General features: G+C 40.2%; 1 protein-coding gene across 4 annotated transcripts in view; it reads right to left on the reverse strand.

Moving 5' to 3' along the window:
• robo1 (roundabout, axon guidance receptor, homolog 1 (Drosophila)) overlaps positions 1-25,427 on the reverse strand; it is a 1,485,956-nt gene that overhangs the window by 579,380 nt on the left and 881,149 nt on the right. For all 4 annotated transcript variants that reach the window (XM_051926301.1, XM_051926302.1, XM_051926300.1 and 1 more), the window contains one exon: positions 22,497-22,823. In XM_051926301.1, coding sequence (XP_051782261.1) covers positions 22,497-22,823 — 327 coding nt within the window. The remainder of the gene's footprint in view (positions 1-22,496; positions 22,824-25,427) is intronic.

Raw genomic sequence — 25,427 nt, forward strand, 5'->3', positions numbered from 1 at the left:
GTGAATTTGCTTTCAACAATCAGATGCTACAGTTTTTCCATATTTTACAGTTGAAATATGCCTTCATGGTGCAGACTCGAATGTTATGCTGTCTGACATAAATATAAAAGTAAATATTAGTTGCTATGGTGATAGACACTCGTCCACTAAAGCCAATTAAAAACATTCAGTTTTACAAAGCATCACAGCCGCTGTCTAAGGTGGTTAACACTAGTGAGAACCTCAGGACCCAAGGAAGCCATTGATTCAACTCGAATCCACTGGAATAAAGCAAATGGATGAAATCAATAAATGTTAACAACATCATCTCCAGCAGTAGGGTCTGCCCTTATACGTGACCATTTAAACTACAGAAAGAAATCTAAGTCTCTAGTTGAAATCCACATAAAGACAGGGAGATCAAGCAAGACCCAATCGACAGGTAATCTAGCCAGAAATCATAAATGGTGTCTGAGAATGATGAGGCTCTATTACAACTACTTTTGTATATGATTGTAGGGTCTTTTTTGCACTGAACACGTTTCCAATGAATAAGGTATGGCATGTCAAGTGATTCATTTGAAGTGACTAGCACGCTTAGGGAGCATCTTCAGAGTAATGACATGAGGACGACAGTGTGGGAGAGTGGGAAAGCATGGTTATCGACTCCATCTCGCTTTTTCGTTTATAGAGCAAAGGACAAACTCCTGGAAGACTTCCTCTCCAGGCTTGGAAGTCCAGCCTCTTCTTCCCTGCAACATATTTAAGATATCAAGGAACCAGAAGTTGGCGTTCATTCTTGAACTCGTGAATGAGGAAGGCAGAGTTCTGATATTCTGCCCCTTTGACCACAGCAGTCCAAAACCTTTCATTTGTTGTTGTTTTGCAGCTTATTTCTGAGTTGGACATTAAATGGAGTATACCACGGATGACCCCAATCCTATATATTGTGCCTTTTGTATCATTATAATGGTCACAAAGAAAGTCACAGGTAGGGATTGAACTAAACATACATGGCTTGAAATCCCAATTCTTAACTACTACTGCACACTTCCTGTTCATACTGTCCTAAGAGGGCAGGTGTAGGTGGTGGGAGGAAACGGGATTTCCTCAGATGAAACTTTCACAAAGACATGGGGGGATCAAGCAGATGCCATCCAGACAACAGTCCAACCGAACCAGAATCCAACAACGGTGCGGCAAATCTCATTCTCTACTACAATCTTCTTTTACTTATAGAGGAGGAACATATTGGAATGGAGCCGAAACTTTGACGTCGAGGATTTACACATTTTTAGGGTTTATGTAACTGCAGTATGCATAACACAATTGCCACTCATATGATAACTTTGAAACACTAGAATCTAACTAATTTTGAAAAGAACTGGTTCAAGGGAATTACTGCTTTACTGAACATGCTTGCTTCATATATAGACTATAAACTATAGCAGAAAATATTGTGACGAAGTCAAAATTTCAAATTCAAGTTGGGGCAAGTTAAACGTTTTTCATATCTATAAACTCAATTCAAAATATTTCCTGTGTGGTGTCTACAGCATGCCTAACCTGTGTAATCACTTCAAAACTTGAAATGCTAGAACACTATTGATTTTGAACAACACGTGAGAGTTTTCCATTGAAAAGATACTGTACATATACATTTTTTAAGATGAAATGACTGTAAATCCTGCCTTTTCAAAAAATTATTTGATATGAAAATTGTAAGAAACTTAAAGGCCTCCAGATTAAATTTTTGGGTGTTTCTGTAATCATTTCATATTAATACGATTGACATAACCAACAAAAGCTTTGACATTCAAAGCCTCCATATTAACACTGCACGTGTGAACAATGCAACCCAAAGGAGGTCAACAGAATGGTTCTGAACAAGTCAGTTCTCAGGTCGTAATGTCCCTTGGATGACCTGCTTAGAAAGATTTGGAAATGACTCCATTTAGGGTACATGTAATGTGCACTTTAGTCCTATACCAAGATGGATCGCATTAGAGTTTAGGGAACAGTTTCGCACTCAAGGGACCATTTATTACTTACAAAGGTTTTATCATCTGTGGAAATCCCATTTCCATTTTTGGAAAGATGCTTCACTTTAAACTGGTATGGATTAAAAAGACTGGCATTATTTATTCGAAACGCTTTTTAGAATTTTCAACTGCTCTTCAACAAAATAAAGAAATCATCCATTGACCTTTTACAATGCGTGGCATGTCCACTCAGTGAAACACATCCATAAGTAATGTTTATATCAAGTTTGTTGACTATAAATTTGGACCACAATGTACGAGGGACGTTCAAAAAGTTTCCACACTTTTTTTTAACTCTATTTATTAAGAATTTCAAAAACAAATTACATCACTTTTCTACATAGTCACCTTCCTTTGCAATGCAATTTTCCCAGTCACATGACAATCTAAGACACGACCAATTACTACTCCTCCCGCCTTCACCGTTTCCAACGAAAATATAAAAGTGTGGAAACTTTTTAAACATCCCTTGTATATGTGTGATGCTAATCTAGAAAAATGTAACATATAAAACTGAATACCGTATACAGTGATCCCTCGCTATATCGCGCTTCGCCTTTCGCGGCTTCACTCCATCGCGGATTTTTATATGTAAGCATATTTAAATATAATATCGCGGATTTTTCGCTGCTTCGCGGGTTTCTGCGGACAATGGGTCTTTTAATTTCTGGTACATGCTTCCTCAGTTGGTTTGCCCAGTTGATTTCATACAAGGGACGCTATTGGCAGATGGCTGAGAAGCTAGATTGCTTACATTTCTCTCTCTCTTGCGCTGACTATCTGTGATCCTGACGTATGGGGATTGAGCAGGGGGGCTGTTCGCACACCTAGACGATACGGACGCTCGTCTAAAAATACTGAAAGATTATCTTCATGCTGCTATCTTTTGTGCAGCTGCTTCTGAAACGACATGCTGCACAGTGCTTCGCGTACTTAAAAGCTCGAAGGGCACTTATTGATTTTTGACTGAAAAACAAACTCGGTCTCTCTCTCTCTCTCTCTCTCTCTCTCTCTCTCTCTCTCCCTGCTCCTGACGGAGGGGGTGTGAGCTGCCGCCTTCAACAGCTTTGTGCCGCGGTGCTTCGCATACTTAAAAGCCAACAGCCCTATTGATTTGTTTGCTAGAGATTGTTTTTCTCTATCTATGTGACATTCTGTGCTCCTGACACGCACTCCTTTGAAGAGGAAGATATGTTTGCATTCTTTTAATTGTGAGATGGAACTGTCATCTCTGTCTTGTCATGGAGCACAGTTTAAACTTTTGAAAAAGAGACAAATGTTTGTTTGCAGTGTTTGAATAACGTTCCTGTCTCTCTACAACCTCCTGTGTTTCTGCGCAAATCTGTGACCCAAGCATGACAATATAAAAATAACCATATAAACATATGGTTTCTACTTCGCGGGTTTTCTTATTTCGCAGGTGGCTCTGGAACGCAACCCCCGCGATGGAGGAGGGATTACTGTATACTCACGTATAAGTTGGGTCTTGAAACCCAAAAAATTGATCATAAAATCAGAACTTATATGCCCGCTCAAAAATGTGACCCTTACATTTTTTTTTTTTTACATCATCTTGCCTCCTCCAATCTGGCATCAGTTTCTCAGGCGCATCGAAGTTTGCTGCAGCAGCGCAGTTACTAATTTCTTTTCCCACTTCAACAACATATAATTTAAAACCAGCTTCATATTTTCTTCTGATCGAATGCTCCATTGTAGATAAGGGATGTTCTTATGAGTAAAGGGTGTATGACAGTGTGAGAAACAGAAAACAGAAAACAGTGCAAACGTCACTTTGGAACAGGTCTGGTATTACCGTGTGGTCACGTATGGCACCACAGAAAGAGAGATAGATAGAGAGAGAGAGAGAGAGAGAGAGAGAGAGAGAGGTTAGGAGCACACGCTGATACGCCGCATTGTCGCACCCACATAGAAAAAAAAGGCAGGTGGGCGTTAGCATATCATAATCTCTTGGACCAATAGCGTGAGTTTTCCGCATTCGACTTATACGACCAACATTATAAAATACCAGAAATTATATGTTAAAATCCACTCCCGACTTATCTATGGGAGAACTTATCCTCGAGTATATACGGTATGTGTTGATGTGCTTGTCCAGTATGTAAATCCACACCACTGGACCTCTCTATCCCAAATTCTGCACATTTATACAGGGAAATGACCATCAGCCATGTTTTGTTCCAAAAAGCTCATTTGTGCTTTGTATTAAATAAAGTCAAGTTTTGCATTTGAATACACTTTTGTTAATCATGATGGATTTTGTATGCTGGCCAAAATCTTACTGAAACTCCGCATACATGACAATACTACCTCTACTGCTACTAATACTGAACCACTCTGCCCACCAACAATTGCCATTTTCTATACAGTATCACATGTTGCAGTAAATGCCATTAAAAATCTCTCTCTATAAGCAGGAGATGGATGCGAGGATAAATGACTGGTTAGGGTTACAGAGTGGGTGAGCCGTGGACACTGATTCTGCCAACTTGAGCTATCAATCCAGCCTCTCAGACATTACGCTTCACCGTCTGTTAATTTACTGAAGCAGTTTGTGCATTTAAACACTAGGATGGCTTACATCAAAGAAAAAAAACATTTTTAAGCACTCTGTGAATAAACTAAATACATGAAAAAAAAAAAGAAAAAAGTGGGCAAAAATCAAGACATAGAAACTAAGCAACAGTCCGAGCGTTCTGGAAAAAGTCACATGGTGGACAAGACAAAGACACAGTGTGTCACAAAGGCAATCAGGGGCTATGCAACGATTTCAAGCTTGTCCGCTCAAATTGAGAAGCAGACTTAACAGCTATGATATGCAGAAGCAGTTAACATAATGAAAGTTTTGTCACACAACTCGTGGATATTTGTGTTGCGGGGCTGACTATGAAAACACCATCCTTGTGACTTAAAAGGCCACTGGGAATGTTAAGAATCTGGACAGCAGGACCTTATCTAATCTAAATGCTTACTGCATGGTTCTTTACTAAGGGCATTTTAAAAGATCTGCTGAAAGCTGGGACGATCAATGCTTCAAATGTAGTTAATTGGGCCTCGTTTCAGCAGCTTGGAAGAAAACTCACTTTGATGACATCTGCGACAGGTTTTTATTTAGGACTGTGAGTGAAGATTAAATCCACACCTGAAATACTTCAGGCAAGACTGAGCAGATTGCTGAAGTGCCTAAGAATATGAAGAACACACACACACACACACACATACACATGCACACACACGCACACACACACACACAAATCCTCAGATTTTCATGTAGTGTTGTCTGGCAATAGCGATAAAACACCAAAAAGCTGCAGAGACAAGTTATTAATGTTAAACAGACCACATTTAAAGCAACACTGACAGTAATCTCTATATACGTATTGTGGCAGGCGGCTAGGCGTCATACCCAGCCGGGACGTCGCGAAGGACCGGGAGAGAGACTATACCTCCCCCAGGCCACGAGAGGGCAGCCAACCTGGTTAGTATGGGGGCATGGGAACCGAGCTTGGAAGCTCAACCCTATTGGGGTCTGTGGCCACCCCCAGGGGGGCGCCCAGAGGATCCTAGAGCCCTGGGAAACCAACACTTCCACCACACCAGGAAGTGCTGGCGAAAGGAATTCCAGGGGTCACTCAGAGTGCTTCCGGGTGCTCATAGCGGCACTTTCCGCCACACCAGGGAAGTACCCTGCCGGAAGGATGTCAGGGGAGCACCTGGAGCACATCCAGGTGAATATAAAAGGGACCGCCTTCCTACAGTCAAGGAGCCGGAGTCAGGTGGGAAGAAGGCAACGCTCGGGAGTGAGGAGGAAAGGCGGCCCAAGGAGGACCATTGAGAGGCCCAGGAAAAGAAGGGTTTTTGGTGCTGGAGCACTGTGTGTGTGCGGGACTTGGACTTTGGGACCTTATTAACACCCTTAACCGCCCCCTGCCAGATATATCCGGCATCGTAGCTTTATTGCTGACGCCTTACTGCCGGAATTATTCCGGCACATTTGCCTGTGGTTATGTGTATGCCTGGCGCGTAGTATAACTGACAGTTTGGCGTGGGTATTATCCATCCATCCATCCAGTTTCCACAGACCCGCTGAAATCCGAACACAGGGTCACGGGGGTCTGCTGGAGCCAATCCCAGCCAACACAGGGCACAAGGCAGGAAACAATCCTGGGCAGGGTGCCAACCCACCGCAGGGTGGGGTATTATTACTACGTTGTATTTCGACAACTCTGCGGTTGTATTGGCCGCTCACGTGACGTGATTCGAAAGTGAAAGCTGTGAATATGGCGAAACGTAAACTGACTTCAAGTGAGGTTTTGCAGCCGATTTTGGACAATAATTCTGATCATGATTGTAGCAGTTCTGAAGAAGATTTTAGCAACAATGATGATCAGCAACGTGTGCTGCATGATACTGTGAATGACGACAGCATCGGATGATGGGCGATGAGTGGGTGTATCCCCAGCATCTCAACTGGACTGCTGCCCGTTATCTGAGCCAGAGAAGAAAGATCCAAACCGTGACCGCTTGTTCAAGCTTCGTCCTTTGATTGACCATTTATTTGAAACATTTCAGCAGGTATTTCAGCAGGTAAATACTGCTTTAATAAATGTAAAGTAAAAAAACGAAAATTGTTCAGATTTCTCCTGGCATGGGGAATATTTAGGGAGTTGGCGGTTAAAGGGTTAAATTAAATGTGTTTGTTTTTTAGAACTGCCGGTGTCTGTCTGTATATGGTCCGGGCTGTCTTCTCACAGTTTATAAAATCCCAACATCTGTCTGTTTGTCTGTCTGTCTGCCCACTTTTCATGAGAGAACTACTTAACGGATTTAGATTGGTTTTTTTCCAATAATTTCCTTGAACTTTCCGTTGATTTTGTGACTTCTCTCATTGCTCTAAGTATCATAGTTCACTTGCAGGAGCGACTTATTCACGTTAATTTGAGAGAGAGGCTACGGGCCAAGGGGAGAGAGAAGTGTGACGTCAGGAGTGGGGAGCCAAGCAGGGCTCTCCTCACTCACGCACCAGCCTCCATTCGAGTCGGTCTACCTCTCGCGTCATGTTGGAGCATACCTTGCCTCCAGTTACCTGGCGATGCCTGTTTGTTTATTGATTTTTAAAGTTTGTCCTGTTTCACTACTAGGCGGGTGGAGTCGCGGGGGACAGATAGTAATTTATAAAATAAATGTTAATGTCCTTGTGTGTGTGTGTCCAGTTCCTCAAAGCAATCCGATTGGTCAGTTCGGTTTTGGTCTGATTGATCAGTTTTACTGTGGTTACTCAGTCAAATGCGATTGAGACAGGAAGCAGTGAGAAAGGGTGGTTGATACAAATGAGGATACTGAGGTAAGGTGTAGGTGTTTCCTTAAGAGGCATTAGCTCTCTGGAAATGTGTTCTTTTCAATTGCGGCGTTTTAATTAACCTGAATTTAAATAATTATAAATAAAAAGGTATTATCCCCCCCCCCCCCCCCCCATCATGCAATATGACGGTTACAAGATTACACGAGAAGTATAAAGGATAATTTAGCTCTTTACTGACGGTTTCACGCGGATATCACAAACGGGAAGCTTATGACAGACTCTATCAAGCATGTGGGTGTCTTGACCTTGCGCAGTCTGCCATCTTTCGTTGCCACGCTGAAAGGATTTTCACCGGACGGAAGACATAATCTTCCGTCTGGCAGCTTCAAGGTGTTGGCTGTAGGTCCATCCTTATATTCTGGTTGCTCCATGTGCAGTCTCCCTCTCTGGATCCAAACAAGGACAGGAAAGGACTCAAATCCCACCTGCAAAAATACAGGAATAGCACAATGTCTACATACAGTTCTCATTCTCTCAACAAGAAAAGAGGATGGTGTACTGACAGAAGACAGAAATATACTAGTCTGTCTTTAGGCTGACTATTCAATTCTCCAGTTGTCTTTGGCTCTCTAGTCCTGCGCTTGGCTCGGCAATTCTAAATGCAGATGCTGTGCCCCTGCGTACCATACTTGGTCTGCCTGTATGAATGAGTCCATAACAGTGGGCACAGAGAACAGTGACACTAAACTTAATAATAAAACATATTATAACAGTAGGAGGGACACTGAGAGTCATCTTCAAAGATGGGACGATCTCTGCAAGGCTTCAGGAAAGCTGTCCATTGACAACACCTACGTCATTTATGCATCGCTCACAATGATAAATATAAATAAAACCTTTCACTCTTATTCATCTGTCTGTCTATAGCAAAGGTGGGCAAAAGATAAGGCAAATAACCCTAAAAAGCATGCAACAAATAAAACAGCTGATCATGTTGATTTTTCTTTACAAACAATCTGATTGGTCAGTTTGGCTTTGGAGGCGCAAACTGTCTTTAAAGACAGGGAGGGGGTAATGCAGGCCCTTCTACTACTGATGGTCATCAAAAAGTGGAAAAGAGGCGAGCAACATGCCTCAAAATGACAGACTCTGAAAAGCAGGCTTTATAGGAACACGACTGAGAGAAAAGCGCCAGGCAAAATAGGCAGACAGACCAGGATAAAGAAGAAAAGAATAGGACAAATGCTGAGGGTAGACGTAAGGTAAGAGATATGAAATATTTTAAAATGTATTTTATTATCTGTCCTTGACAGGTATTGTAGCTACTACTACATATGGCTGACAGCTGCTATGATAAGAATAGTGACCCAATGTGTATCCAAATCACCGTCTATGCGGAAATGTCTCATTCTCAGAGTGTCTTTGTGTTTTAACGTACCTCCAGCTTTTCTTAATGATGTGCAGTGTAGGTTGACTTGTTCAGCGTCAGAGAGTATGAGTGTGTAAAAGCATCCTGGGATATAAAAAGCATCACATTTGCCTTGTTCATCTCCTTGTCAAGTTTTCACATTCGCCGAACATCCACGTATGTTTTTCTTCTACTACTCAGGTTGTTCTCTATAAATCAACTGGTATTGTGCAATAAACAACTGTAATCCACTTCTCACATGACGATAGACATGCAGTAAGTTTCAGAGTAGGGTTGTCACCAATCAAGGTACCATTGAGTGCTAACGTGTTGCTTGTTAATTAACACATACAAGTAAGAGTATCACACTACTCTGCACAGTTGACAATAATGATCCTATAAGCCTGTAGATTCAGATTTACACGATATTGGCATTTGATCTGTCTTAGATAATAGAACAAATATCAAAATGGGTCCTTATGCGACCAAAACTAAAAAACAATAATACAAACAAGGATTAAACAAATATGAAAATTACAATTGTTACTTGTATATCTGAGAGTTTGCTTGTGGGAGCTCTGCAATGGCCCAATGGCTGATTCCTGCCTTGCACACAAAGATACTGGGACAGGTTTTGACCTCTCATTGCACCGAATTCGGTTACGCAGATTTGTTATGTTTATGCTATTTTAGTTGCAAAATAAGACACAGTATATGATAAGTTGGTAGTTGGTGAACAATTTGATTTACTGGTACAAAAATACTGTTAAAGTTGTCACCTAAAGTCTGAATCATTTATGACTATATGCAATATTTATGGTGCACATAGTTGCATGTGTTATATCAGTGGACTGTAGGCAATAAACCATTACTCAAGTCATAAACCTAGCAGTTCTTATACACCAGTGACTGTAGCAACCTAGACAGACTGCATAGCATACAGGTCATGTGCATCAAAAATGAACAGATAAAAGCTCCAATTTAAAACGATTAGCTGCAGATCTGGAAACGAGCAGCGGAACAAATATTTGCATTAGATAAAATAATGGGAGTAGGCTTGTTTTTGATAACTCAATAGAGCAATAATGGATCACTGTGATGCACAATTTTGCTGATATCTCACATCTGATTACTGTTAGCTGCTCAGCCAACAATACAGAGGATAAATTTACCTATAAAGCAGAAATGTAAAACACATAAAAAGGGAATAATAATAATACGCGTTGGAGCCATTTTATCAGACACCTAAACCATTTAAAGCATTATTTTCAGTACTGGGAAAATGGACAGACCAGCTAATCATCATCCAAAAGAATAAAGCTAAGCCTCAAACACTTAAATCCATGCCTATATGCATCCAGACATCTCATCTCTTGAATAAATACTTGACGAGTGTGGAGATTAATGAGTTGCAGTGGAGGAAAACAAAACCTCGCCTACTCGCCAGCTAAAGTATACCAACGTCAGATGTAAGAACAATGCAGGGAGATGTATGGGGAGACCAACAGGTCAGACAAGCTTATTTGTTACTTCAGTAAATCCACAGGGGAACCAGGAAGACTGCATAAAGGGCCATGCACAAGAGGCCAGGTTTTGACTAAACAAAGAAAATTCTTAGTTAAATGTTATAGTGTAAATCTGAGGATACACTGAGTTTGTACAGGATTTTAAGTAATAGAAGAGAGCAAGCAATTTGATCTTATTAAGATTTATGGGAAACAAGTGTGAGGCATCCGATGCTTGGGTTCATACAGCAACATATTTATGGTCTGTAGTGCGCATGCAGTTCTGGTTCTCTTTTCATATAAATACTGAGCAACAAAATAAAACCAGAATAATTGTTTGCAAGAATTCTATTACTGAAATGTTCTTTTCTTACTCAGCAGGAATCTACACAGACTGAGCTCCAACTCACAACCTATAAACAGAATAGACAGACACACATAGACAGACAGACCAACTGACAGGCAGATAGATAGATAGATAGATAGATAGATAGATAGATAGATAGATAGATAGATAGATAGATAGATAGATAGATAGATAGATAGATAGATAGATAGATAGATAGATAGATAGATAGATAGATAGATAGATAGATAGATAGATAGATAGATAGATAGATAGATAGATAATGTTACACCAAGTACTAACAAAGACTGATTGAGAAATGGAGATGACAGAGAGAGGAAACGTAAACTGAAGACACAGTCAAATCCATCATTTGCCACTACAAAAGAACCACATGGATATGAAAAATAATCATAGCAAGAAGACAAAGGAAAGCATCAGAAACCAGGGACTATAAAGCACAAGAACTAAACACACACACGTAAGATTGTTTGTTGAAGCTATCTAAAATGCATATTTTTTTCATTTGCCAACCAGACCAATTTTGTGCTGTGCTTCTTTTTAGGCCATATTTTTTGTTTTGTTTTGTTTTTGTGTGGTTTATTCAGTTACCTGAATTTCTTGAGTGCATTAGCGAGTATTGATTTTCTGGCTTTCTTGGATTTTTTCTTCTCTTTTTGTGGATTCTGTTTTGATTTGGGGCTTGGTTTGCTCTGGGTTGCCTTTTTTAGGATAACCCTCTTTCTTTTTTTGTCATTTTCTCTTGTTTTCTCATTGAATATAAAACAAATTCTTCATCTATAAAGACTCCGTGTTGGACTGGTCTCTTTAGCCAGAGATTTATGGTTCCCTTTCCCTTCAGAGGCTTTTTTTTTATTTTTTGGGACATCTGAAGCTAACAACCTCCTTTAGGCCCAAGTAGGCTGAAGCCAGCCAGTAGAGTATGGGGTCAGACTGGCTGAGGTAAGGTCTTTTCTGGTCAGGTTAGGAAGGGCCCCAGCCTGTTTTACGGGTTGTTTTGTGGTCTCATACTATTTTGCTATTTTGAGTGTATTGAAAGCCACAACAGATTCAGTAGTACTTTTGTTTGTCCTAAGGGACAAATGTAGCCTTTCACAGAAGCTTGGGATACTGTATATCATATAAAAACAAAAACAGAAATTACAAAAAGAAGAAAAAACTTCTGATTCAGTTTACATAATGATTAGCAAGCAGGCACAATAAGGTATTATAAAGGTGTATTGCTCCTGCTATGAAAACAGTAAAGTTTCTCAAGAAATTGAATAATTCTTTGGCTAAGAGTACTTACTGATAGTAAACCATACAGAAGATGTGCAGCATTGTTCGTAATGGCTTGGCTAAGAGTACTTAATGACAGTGTACCATAAAGAAGATGTGTAACATAGTGACTATAGTGACAAAATAGCTATCAGTTTTATCTCCTCCACTACTATCTCCAGCAGGTCCAGGGTGCTTTCCATAGCTGAGCCTACCTTATCACTCATACTCAGTCGGAGTTATCATTTACTTGAACACACTTCTTTTGAATATGAGAGAATAAATGAGTATGGACCCACACACGAGACAGAAACAAACAGGTGCAGGAAAAGATCAGGAAAATTGTACACAGACAGTGACGAAGCAGGATGAATAACCTGAAAAATGTAAGACGAGATTGACAACATTCCTAAACATTGGTAATTCAGTAAACACAATTGTGTGACCTGACAGTGACATTTGTATCATAAGCCATGATCCACATAAAACTATAGAGTACACACTCCTATTTCAGATTAAACACACAAGACTTGGATCTCAGTCCGGGTGGTTTGCCATGTAGTGGGTGCGGCAACACGCTGTAATCAGCACATGATTCCAACCTCCTCTTCCTGATGATATAAATTCAGGTGAACTTCATGGTATAATTTGATCTGTTAGTGTAAATAATTAAACTTACCCAACATGCAAACAAAATGTCAAAACACAAAATATAAACAAGATTTAAAATAATATGAAAATGTAACTTCTTACTGTTAACATTAATATAATGGGTCTCATCACAAAGGATCAAAAAGTCAACGGAATGAGGAGTAAAACAATTTGGGGGGCAAGCAGCCAACCTACCACAAATCTAGAAAATGGCTGATAAACCTGAGGTGAAGATAATAAGCTGTGTGCTGCTCCCACTCTATTAGGTTCTGTTTCAGTTGAATTACTTAAAACAATATAAGGTTGCATTAATGTGGTCAGCACAAGCAAACTGAAGAAGTCGAAACAAAGGTTTCAGGAAATGCACATGTGCTCAGTTGTGAAAAGGGATCAGGTTAGGGTGTAAAGGCAAGTTTTCTGGCTCTGTAGCATTTGATTAAATCTAACCATACAGCAAATGTGCTAATGGTGTCAGGACTTGAAGGCCTAGATGACAAATCCCACAAATTCAGAGCTTTAAAAACCAAACACGCAAAGGGTTCAGCTTATGGTATGAAGCTTTTTGTTTTTACATTTACTTTATGGTAGTGATTTCAGTACAAGTGTCAAATACAGGAGAGTTCAGTAAAGCTCACGAAGTTCCTGTTCTTATTTCTTTAAACTCTGCACGTCACCCAAACTGATTTATCAAAGTCGTTTTTAGCTTTTTTGTTGTCTATTCATTCATGGTGACATAGGACTCGGCACAGCTGACATCCATTTTCTTGTCACATGTGGACGAGACTAGAGCTTTGGGTGGTCAGACTGGTGACTGTATACAAAGCTGTAACATTCAAATTGACACCTGGAATCAACTTCCATTTTTAATCAAAGCCGAAGCCTGTTTTTAATGTTCTTCACATCTGTCTGCATTCAGTAAGTGCCAAGGTCACACGGGTTGCAGCTGAAATGTTTAAGCAATAACCTGATATGAGCATAACTTGGCTTTACAATGTCACACTCGGATCGCTTAACGACATCGCCATGCCCACGTGTGGAAAAATGTTTTCAAAATGAAAAATGAAATGAATTATGGCTGACAAAAAGGGACACTAAAACCTACTAGATGCTAGATTTAAAAAAAAAAAAATTATCCCTTTTACTATGCTATTTTTGTTCATGAGGCAGTCTGCCGGGAATCATTCTCATCTGACTTTGCTGATCCTGGCCATCGTTTCGGCCTGCTACATAATACTGCATGGCTGTCAACTGACTGCATGAATGAATCTGTTTCAGATGTCCAGGTATTACAACAGGTGCTTAGCAGATCTTCCCTATTTGCTATTTTTGTATGAAGAACAAACTGCAGAATTATTACTTCTTTGCTCTGATTACTGTTTATGTTATGTTGCTTGGCAATAACTATTGATCCAGGGACTTCTACTTTCAGAATTTCATCCAGGAAATAATGTACATGTTTGTAATGCTAGCTGCTTAACCTTGAAATTGCTTTATGGTAATTACTTAACATACTTCCAATTTCTAAAATGACTCTTAGTTTACCAGACATATTGCTTTGCTTGCTGAACAAGATATACTGTAGCTCTGTCACTGAACTCTTCTTCCTGCTAGGCTTTGACATGACAAGTCTGTGTCGTTATGTATCTGTCTTTCTCCACAAATTTTACATTGGTCTCCATACTCGGGTCAAGAACAACACAGTCACAAGCCAACATAATCGGTCGCTGTGTGACCTTTAGCACAAAAGGGCGCCAACAAAAATGGAGATCATAATTATAGGTGGAGGGCATGTGTTGATGAGTGGACCATTTCCAAAAGCCTTCATGAGAGCTATCCATTGACGAAACCAACGTTATTAAGGCATCGCTCACAATGATAAATATAAATAAAAGCTGTCACTCTTATTTAGCTGTGTATAGCAAAGGTGAGCAAAAGTTTAAAAAAAATAACCCAAAAAAGAAATAAATAAAATAATTGATCGGTCAGTTTGGCACTGGAGGTGCAACCCGAGTTACTTTCAAAAATGGGAAGTATTCACAAGATTATGAATGATGTCTTCACAATGGGTAATTGGGGTCCATCCACAATTACGGAAGGCGTACAACGAACCTTGACATGACAGAGTCTGAGAAGCAGTCTTTACGGGAACATCATCAAGTGCCAGGCAAGGAGGTTGAGACAAACAATGAAGGTACATGCACGGTAAGAGATATCAAATATTTTTAAATATATTCTATTGCCTGTCTTTGACAGGTAGCAAAGCTAATAGTATACTGTATATGGCTGACAGCTGCTATGATAATGCAGACTAGATAGATATGGACTGCCAATACTGATGCTCTGTGCAGGAGAGGACAGAGCCGGTTACACTTCCTTAGAAGGCTGGCGTCCTTCAACATCTGCAATAAGATGCTGCAGATGTGCTGCAGACAGTTGTGGCGAGTACCCTCTTCTACGCAGTGGTGTGCTAGGGAGGCAGCATTAAGAAGAAAGATGTCTCACGCCTGGACAAACTGGTGAGGAAGGCAGGCTCTGTTGTAAGCATGGAGCTGGACAGTTTGACATCTGTGGCAGAGCGACGAGTGCTCAGCAGGCTCCTATCAATTATGGAGAATCCACTGCATCCACTGAACAGTATCATCTCCAGACAGAAGAGCAGCTTCAGCGACAGACTGCTGTCACTGTCCTGCTCCACTGACAGATTGAGGAGATCGTTCCTCCCCCAAACTATACGACTCTTCAATTCCACCCGGGGGGGTAAACATTAACATTATACAAAGTTATTGTCTGTTTTTTACCTGCATTATTATCAATGTTTAATTTAATATTGTTTATTGTATCAGTATGCTGCTGCTGCAGAATGTGAATTTCCCCTTGGGATTTATAAAGTATCTATCTATCTATCTATCTATCTATCTATCTATCTATCTATCTATCTATCTATCTATCTATCTATCTATCTATCTATCTATCTATCTATCTATCTATCTATCTATCTATCTATCTATCTATCTATCTATCTATAGTGGCTCAGTCTGCATACAAAACACCGAGAATCTTGAGGAAAAATGTACGAGAAATGATAAGGATACACATAATGCAAGAGACATCAAATACTTTTACATCAGAGGTATTTCCTACCACAATGGGATAAGAAGGACTGCTCTCCTTTTCTTTCCAATGCTCCAAGAAGATGCACTGTGAGGGCAACTGACTCCGCCCCTTCTGGTCAAGAGCCCTATAAAGCCTGGGCTCCCTTGAAGAGGGCGTCTATTTTTGGACTGAGCTGACCACAGGACGGAGCTCCATCCTACTCAATAAGACCCGGCAAAAGAACAGATCTAGTTTTGTAAATCAGGGAATTGAACAGAGCATTCCAGCTGGCATCCCAACTTTTCATACTGGACTGTGCCACTCCCTAATTCGACAACAATTCATATGGTTTGTCCTGTTCAATATACAAAACCACACTGTCGAACTGTGGCATAGCGGGTCCGTGGTTCAGAAAGAATGGCAGGGTTTTTAAATAATCCATTGGTGTTGTCGGTCTCCGTGGGCCCACTCGGAGTTGAAAAGGTAATTGGGGCGAGATGCACCTGAATGTTAAGGTGTGATCATTCTCAATTGCTCCATTGGCTTCCTGCGGTGTATGATTGTGAGTCTACGCCCACAGAACTGTTTAAGTACGAGCCGCCACAAGAAAAAAGAGATAGGAAAAATGAGAGAGTGGGAGAGAGAGAGAGAAAGACTTGCAGAATAAGAGTGCAGTATTGGAGGCAGAGAAAGAGAAAGAGCCAGCCAGGTAGAGAAAGAGAGAAGGCAGAGCAGTCAAGGGTACTGTTAAGGCATGATGGATCAGTGCTCAAGGGATGGATCGTAACCACTGGTTGTGCTGAAGAGTGGGTGCAATTGAGGTGGTGTCCTCTCCAGGGATCCGAGGGACGACTGCGTGAGCTTGAAGAATGACAAGACGACATCTGATCCTGCGCAGTCTGGCGGATGGCGATACAGGTAGCCAAGATGGGGGTCGGGATTGAGAGGACCGTGGCTGCTGAAGTCTCTCCAGGCGAACGAGCAATGGGTGAGCAGAAAGATGTGGAAGGAGTTGGGCTCAGCTTGTTTGACACAGTGACTGGAGGATTTTATTCTCGTTTTTAGCCTGGTTTTAAACAAAATTTCTATTGTTTTTAAGGGTTATTTATGGAACTAAGGAGCACTGCACTTTTGGACACTTTTGTTTTGGTTTGTTTTAATAAAAGCACTTAACACGTTTCCACCATCCCGTTGCTTTGCCGGTTTTGTCCCCATTTGCCAAGCTCATTTGGTTACATTATCGCTGGTGTCGGGTTCAAGAAGCTCCCAAATCTGAGAGAGGGAGCATGGAGCAGGATCCATACCATCACACAAACGTATCTCTGCAAAACTTTGCAGTCCCCATTTGTACAGGGGAAGACCGTAGGCTATGTTTAGCTACGAAACTGGACCAGACCTGCACTTTGTTAGTGAAGTGTCCCTAGAAGGCATTTTTGCGATTTGGCACAGGTAAGCCAAATATCAATCCAAGGGAAACCAAGGGATTACTGCTGGGGAATTTATTTAGTGACTGCACTTGCACATTATTCTAAACTGGGCCGCATGGGGTACATCTGTTAGTTTAAAATACGTGCATGGTGAAAATGTGCATAATTAGATATATATGAACACTATTCATAATTATACATGTACATAGTGACATTATCAAACTTTAAATACTGTAAAACACAGGAGCGTTGGGTTCATTCGAAAATACCAAGAAGGTTTTTGGTGCGTCACTGCTCACTAACACAGTTTCAGTTTCGCTCCTCTATATCATATGGTGTCTTGAAGCTCCATATTGGCCAGGCTGCTATACGCATACTGACATGAAGTAATCCGATTTAAAACTCAGACGGGTGCAGTATGTGCCCAGGGCAAAAATTCTCTTTATCAAAGCTCTGACCAGGCACAGCAGGATTGGAAATAGAACATTATACCATGCAAACCAGTAAATTACATAGAAATGAGCATCATTTATCAATCGGCGACTTGACCAAACAGCATAGACAGAGATAATTAATATAACAGTAACGTTTATGCGGCAAGAGATAATGCAAGAGTGTAAAACAAGCACATTTAGACCCTGACAATTTAAAAAAGAAGTAGAACTGCAAGGGAAAAAAAAGTGACTTTTTGTCAGCAAAAATGCTGTAGACGATGTTATCTATAAATGAACTCTATTCTCATTTCATTATCTCGGAACAAGAGATCCCTAATTAGAATTTTAAAGCAGTATGAATAAAGACATTGCCCAAGTGCAAAGGTGCAAAGCAGACCAAAAAACGAAAGAATATACTGAAATGTGGGAACTACCGAGTCATGTATCTTAAGTAACATTTTTTTCAGAAAATGACCATGCTATACGAATGAAGCACATAGCAAACCAAATTACAAAACAAGGACACTTTCTGCCACTCTGGGTGTTCTTAAACAAGTCTCAAGTCAATGCCCGTCTGGCGAGATGGCTTGTCCAGTTACTCACATTACTCCATTTCTTACCTCCCATCTCTCTCTAACTGGGCCATTCTGCTTCACCCTAACTCACCTCCCAGCACTAGATGCAAAAAGTGTGAGGCGGCCGAGACCCTCTACTGCTACTTGTGTCCCGAATTTGAGTCTGGACTGTGGTGCCTTTTTTTGTGGAGTTTATATGGTCACCCATTGTAAGGACTCTGACATTTTACTACAAGTCTGTGTCCACATCAACTGCTGTCTTAACACTTTGTGAGCGTAAGTGCAGGAGCCGGTCAGTCTGTGTGCCCCCCCAGTGGGCTGCCCACACCGTTTGGGTCCCTGCCTTGCATCCACTGCTACCAATAAGCCTGTCCAGGTTAATAGATGGACACATGAATCTAACAAGATCCACTAATCCACAATATCTGTGTACCGAAACACACATTTCTCTAGAGGATAATTAGTAGCCTTCATTATAGAAACATCCACTAATACTGGAGCTTTTCTTCATTCAGCATGTTTTGCACAATAAACGACTTTTTTATACCTGCTGCTTAAGCTTTTTTACTCTTGGGAAAGAGTGTAAAATTACATCCTTCTATTCATTCGTTACCTTTACCTGCTATCTACTATTAAATCATGTTCAGTTACATTTTTCTATTTTTTTTTGTCACTCAAGACATTTTCATGTTTGAAGGCATCTGTGGAACAAACAAAAAAACACAGTTTTGCAATTTTACCATACTGTGGCTATTCCGTTGTCGAGCTGCATTGTCTGCATCAGTCACTATTACTGTGAAAATGCAAAATTATCTTCATTCACAATCTGGCTCCATATGCTGTCTAGATAAAATATCTGTGGCTTAATTTTTTGCAAGCTAAATTATTATTATTAGTAGCATTTTCTGATGAATTTCTCACCAATGTCACATTTTCACAGTGAAAAAAAATAAGTATGCCAACAATGTTATAATATAAAATGAATATTCACGCACCTTTGCACCAGTAGTATTCTCTAAGACAAGGCAAGAGGTAGCATTGCTTCCAGCAGGCAAAGCGTTAAGTGCTTTCAGCACCATATGATACTTCTTTCCCACCAGCACCAATCATTATGAAAAAGGGTCTCATGTCAAGTCCAAACTGATAACACAGAGGAGTTCCAACAAACCGGCTTGGCATTTTCTAAATGGGTGCACGACCCTGTCTCCAGTCATCTTGATTAGATTACAATAAGAGCCTTAGTGACAGGCACTGGACATCTATGCAAAGCAGTGGTACTTAAGAAAAGGTTTTTCAAGTGTTCCCCATGCGGCTTTGGAGAGAGGATAAAAGAAAAGCAGCACCCACTAAACTTTGAAATGTTTACCATTCCAGAGCAGCACAGCTCAGGTCGACGAATCGATGGGCAGTTTGTTTTTTGTCACATAACAATGGAATAAATAAAACCAACACATTATTTGGCTTTATAGAACAAAACAACTTAAATTTCAGCAGCTTCATTTCCAGCACCCAGCTTTCGATAAACATTTTCAGCAATGTTCACAAATATCAAAAGAAATTTTTAAATTTGAAAGTATACTGTTCATTAAACTTTAAACATATAAATCAAACAAAATGAATTAACTGATATTTAACATGATATTTACTCTGTACAAGGGGTTTATATAAATATACAAAAATAGATACAGTATATGCATAAAATACATACAGGACATACTGCATATATATGTACACAATATAAATCCACACACATACACAAAACAGACAAAACATTGCTAAAGTATACAGACACATCCAGCATTACTGTATATATCTACAGTATCTATAATAATAATAATAATAATAATAATAATATATTTTATTTATATAGCATGGTCATGGCACATATTTATCTATTATATAGTGCCTTTCACATATCTATATCTCTTATAAAATGCCTTTCACATATCTATCTATCTATCTATCTATCTATCTATCTATCTATCTATCTATCTATCTATCTATCTATCTATCTATCTATCTATCTATCTATATCTCTTATATAATGCCTTTCACATATCTATCTGTTATATAGTGCCTTTCACATATCTATCTCTCTATATCTCTTATATAATGCCTTTCACATATCTATCTATTATATAGTACCTTTCACATGTCTATCTATCTATTATATAGTGCCTTTCACATGTCTATCTATCTATCAATCTATATCTCTTATATAATGCCCTTCACATATCTATCTATCTATTATATACAGTAGTTCTTTTCATGAATCTATCTATCTATCTATCTATCTATCTATCTATCTATCTATCTATCTATCTATCTATCTATCTATCTATCTATCTATCTATCTATCTATCTATACATGCATACATACAACATACATATCAGATCAATAGGACAACAACAATTTATTTCTTGTATGACCAAAAATCACACAAGGAGTGCCACAATAGGCTTTAACAGGCCCTGTTTTTTGACAGCCCCCCAGCCTTGACTACCTAAGATGAGAAGAGAAAACTCCCAAAATACACCCTGGTAAAAAAAAAAAAATGGAAGAAATCTTGGGAAATGCAATTCGGAGACAGATCTCCTTCCTGGTAGGCTGGGTTTGCAATTGGTATCAAAAAATGGGGTAGATACAACACACAAAACACAGGGGTAATGCTGTTGCTCTTCATTTTCATTTACAGCTCAGAAAGGCATGTGCTGGAGGACCACTGACCACGCCCCTGCTTTCAGCTCAAGCCCCACCCCTTACAGGTCATTTTCTATATATTGAACCTGCTGACCAAAAGCCAGAGCCCGCTCCGAGAAAGGCAGACCTCTGTGACTAAGTTACTGTTTCTGTGTAGAAAGAGAATGGTGAACACTGTTGTTTCCATTAACAAAATGTTCTCTTTGTAATAATTAAAAGGGAATTGCCAAGCTGGTACCCCAACCCTTGAACCTTTGTTCGACCTGTTCCTGACAATACAGTATATAATACAGTATACTGCATAAATATAATGTACATATGCAGGCACACGCTTTTACTTATATATTCAGTACCAATCACAGAAATTATAATAAATATATGCAGTATGTACCGTACATACATATGCCAACCTATTTATAATATTTATTACATGCAACCAAGACATTCAAAGTAATTACTTTTAATTATCCTTCTTAAAAATAATCTATTTGCTTTTCATGTATTACTGAAAACAAGACTGTATGAATGTCACAAGATTTGTCTTTACATCCAGTCAGTCATTTTCCAATCCACTATATCCTAACTACAGGGTCAAGGGGGTCTGCTGGAGCCAATCCCAGCCAACATAGGGCATAAGGCAGGAATAAATCCCCTGGCAGGGCGCCAGCCCACTGCAGGGCACACACACCCACACCCCAAGCACACACTTGGAGCACCCAGAGGAAACCCATGCAGACAAGGGGAGAAGATGCAAACTCCATGCAGGGAGGACCCAGGAAGCGAATCCAGGTCTCCTAACTGCGAGGCTACCCACTGCGCCACCGTGCCACCCTTCTTTACATCCACAATATCTGAAATTTCAATTAGGATGTGCAGACTTTTGACATGCACTGTATATAATACTGTATATACATACAATTACATACATACACAAACATATTGTATATAATTATTCATAAGTACACAAACACACATATATATAGTATATACTGAATATACACATAGATTTGGATTTAAGAACACGTGATTAAAAAGAGCTACTTTTCAAACTTTTCAAAAAATACATTTTGATTTTAAGCAAGCTATTGAAAAGTTTACACTTTGCCAATATTACTATTAAATTCTCTTTTTCTTCTTGGCCGTACACCATCCTGAATGCTACTACAACACATAAAACAACAACTGAAACTCTGTCCCGTTGTGTCCCTACTCTCCCGGCATTCAAAAGCCTTCTCGATAATCTCTTAAACATGTTCACTGACCCTACGCCTCATGGGATGTAGTTTCTCCACGGTAACAACTTTGTTATTAAAGGAAGCCATGCCCCATTTACAATGGCTGCGCCTGAACATGAACAAAAAACATGAAATAAATACAAAAAATAAGCGTGAGGTAAATAGACTGTTTACAAGAACGGACTGAAAGCAGCGGCACCACAAAAGGTGGACGAAGTTTTTCATCATCAAAGAAAATCAGCAACGCCTTTAAATAAAGAGACGCTACTGCAAAAAGTGCCTCAGATCGATCACCAGCTATGTAGTCAACAATTTTTAATTGGTAGCAATTTCAACAAGCACCTGAGGTGAAATACCGTACAGACAAATTTACAAATATTTCAAAGCCCCATTTAAATCTGGCAAAGCAGATCACAAGGATGGTGTGCAGACAGCAGCCATTCAAGTGAAATAGGCAGCCATCCATTGGAAGCAAACCAAGGCAAAGGAGTTTGGTACTTACTGGCTACTTCTAGGGATGCGTTGTGGCTCACCGCTTCACCCAAGTAGTTCCTGGCCACGCAAACATAAACACCCTCATCCGGCTTACTGCGACGTCCGTGTACAATGCGGAGGAAGAACAGAGAGCCACTGTGCAGCAGCATGCGGTGGGAGCGAGGATCATCCTTGTCAGTCTCCACTCGCTCGCCATCTTTGTACCACTCAATAGTTGGGACTGGTCTGCCTTCTGCTTTACAGTTCAATGTAGCAGGTTCTCCTTTGGAGACAATAAGATCTGAGGGGTGTTCCACGATTCTAGGTGGAGAATCCTCCTGGCGAAGGCGTGATCCTGGAATAACAACAGAAAAGGCATTAACTGAAAGGTGATCATACGGACTTCTGGATTTAGGTTGCTCCAATGTATACTTTGCAAGGTTATCTTGAGAAATCTTAAAAATATCATAATAGGAGCCATCTAACATGATTTAGTGGTGATCCCAAACGATTTGATTCCATAAAAAACTAGGAAGTATACAATAAATATTTACTGAATATGGTATAATGGTTAGCATGGAAGGCTTAAAACCCAAAGACATCTGGGCTCAGTCCCAGCAAAGCAAACTTACTCTAAATCCTGCCCATTCTCTTTGAATTTGTGTGAGAGTTTCTCCGGTTTCTACCCACATTCCATAAAATAGTATGTTAGGTCAAATGGCCAGTGTAATTTGGCCCAGTCAGGAAGTGTGGACAACCTCATTGAAGAAGAAAACAGTAGTTACCCAGATGTTGCATCATTTAAAGCATCAGTCAGTTATTATCCAACCCACTATATCCTAACACAGGGTCACGGGGGTCTGCTGGAGCCAATCCCAGCCAACACAGGGCGTAAGGCAGGAAAAAAATCCCAGGCAGGGTGCCAGCCCACTGCAGGGCACACACACCAAGAACAATTTAGAACTGCCAATGCAGTCTTTGGACTGTGGGAGGAAACCCACGCAGACACGGGGAGAACATGCAAACTCCCCGCAGGGAGGACCCAGGAAGCGTACCCAGGTCTCCTAATTGCAAGGCACCAGCACTACCACTGCGCCACTGTGCCACCCCAGTTAAAGCTTCAGACCCTCAAAAATGTATGCCAGCTACTTACTGGGAACATGGAAAGACAAAACAGAATCCGCATAAGACAACCCATGAGGACACAGAAAGAATGTTCAAGCTGCTCACGGTGTATGACTCCAGTGCATCTCAATCCGTGAGGCAAAAGTGCTAACCATTGTCTTATTGTGCCACCCTCTAACTTAGAGTCACCTATTTAATTTAATTAAATTATTGAGAAGTGTGCCCCGTGACAAACTGGCAAAAATTCTGCAACCAGTTCTCGTGATCATGGAGTGAATACACATGTTAAAAAAAAAATAAAGAGGAATAGACAGATGGAATTTTGCTGACTAAGCTGTAATTATTAAAATAAAAAAAAATAAAAAAACTTGGAACAGTTTCTATAAAAGACTTTACAGTTAAAACAAAGTATTCTATTGTATATTATTTTGGCATATTTTATGTATTTTTATTTTTAAAGCAGATCAGTTTAGTCAGCGTACCCTTTAATTACACCTCACTTGGCAGCAGTGCCCCAAAATAGCCTGAGTTTATGACTTTCTTAATTAAAGCCTTCCAAGTTTACAGATTGACGTCTAGACGAAAACAAAAACGGAATAGTTGGCCTAACAGGGGTGAGCAAATCACACAGTAGGATCAAATTAATAATGTTGAAGGAGTGCAAACAAGACAAAATAGTCATCTGCTACTGATCTGCAAGGAATGATGAGATTTTTGGAGACTTGTGACATTTGAATCGCAACACACTGGTGATTAATAACCTGCCACGCACAACATCCAACTGCTACTCTTTCTTACTTAACTGTCTTTTTTAATTACAGGGGAGTTGGGAGTCCATCTCAGCAATGTCAGGTAAGAAACAACGCTGAATGAAATGCCAGCTAACTGGGGGGCATGCAGACAAATCACAGAGTACAAATAACATTGTCAAGTCTACATAATTCAAGCTAAGGTGAGGGGGACTTATTTGAGGGTGGACCCAGTTTCAACATCTCTGGAAACATACCAGGACAGCACAACATTCTAAGTTAGGTCCCACTCTCACACACACTCACACACACTCACGGGTCAATTTCAAATCGTTAGTTAGCACATCATTGAGAACAGGGTTGGATCTACTGTACTATGAAACTAATTAAGTTTACTTAAGCTTCTGGATCTCTAACCCAGAGGAGTCCCAGAAGCAACTTTCGTCCATACAGCTTACAAATGTTGGGTGTCTACTATATGAGAAGGGTTTTTTTAAAATACAGGTAAAATTCTGTTACAACAGACCTAAATTTCGTTGTAATGAAAATTTTGTTGTAATGAGATTCTGTATTTGTTGCTGTAGAGCTTTCTTTAACTTGCATCCAGGCGTCTGCAATCATTTCAATAGCTTCTTTCACGTTAATTTAATCTTCTCCTATCTACAAGTTATGCTGACGAGAATTTTTCTCAGCATTTCCTTGTGACAATACACTTTCAGGGTACGAATTTTGCCCAAATCCAATGGCTGAAGCACTGCTGTGCAATTGGGTGGGAGGAATTCAACGCGAACATTATCTAAATGCGGAAGTATGTTGTGGGCAGCATAGTTATCAATCAGAAGCCGAATCATCCTTTCCTTCTTCTTCATATTGTGAGGTTTCTGAACTCTTTTGGGATCCCCCCACCCAACGGGAACATCGCGCTGAAGTGCGTTCTGAAGCGTGATTGCCACGTCTGTGTAAGATTGTTTGTCTGTTGCTGGGGCAGGGCAACAGTGGGCTGACAGTGGTGCAGTGAGGCGCCACAGAAGCAAATCCTAAAAGATCAGGGTCGCGCTATAAGTCCCTGTCTTACACCGCAAAAC

This window comes from Erpetoichthys calabaricus, chromosome 4 (assembly GCF_900747795.2).
Source record: "Erpetoichthys calabaricus chromosome 4, fErpCal1.3, whole genome shotgun sequence".
In the NCBI taxonomy this organism is placed as follows: Eukaryota; Metazoa; Chordata; class Cladistia; order Polypteriformes; family Polypteridae; genus Erpetoichthys; species Erpetoichthys calabaricus.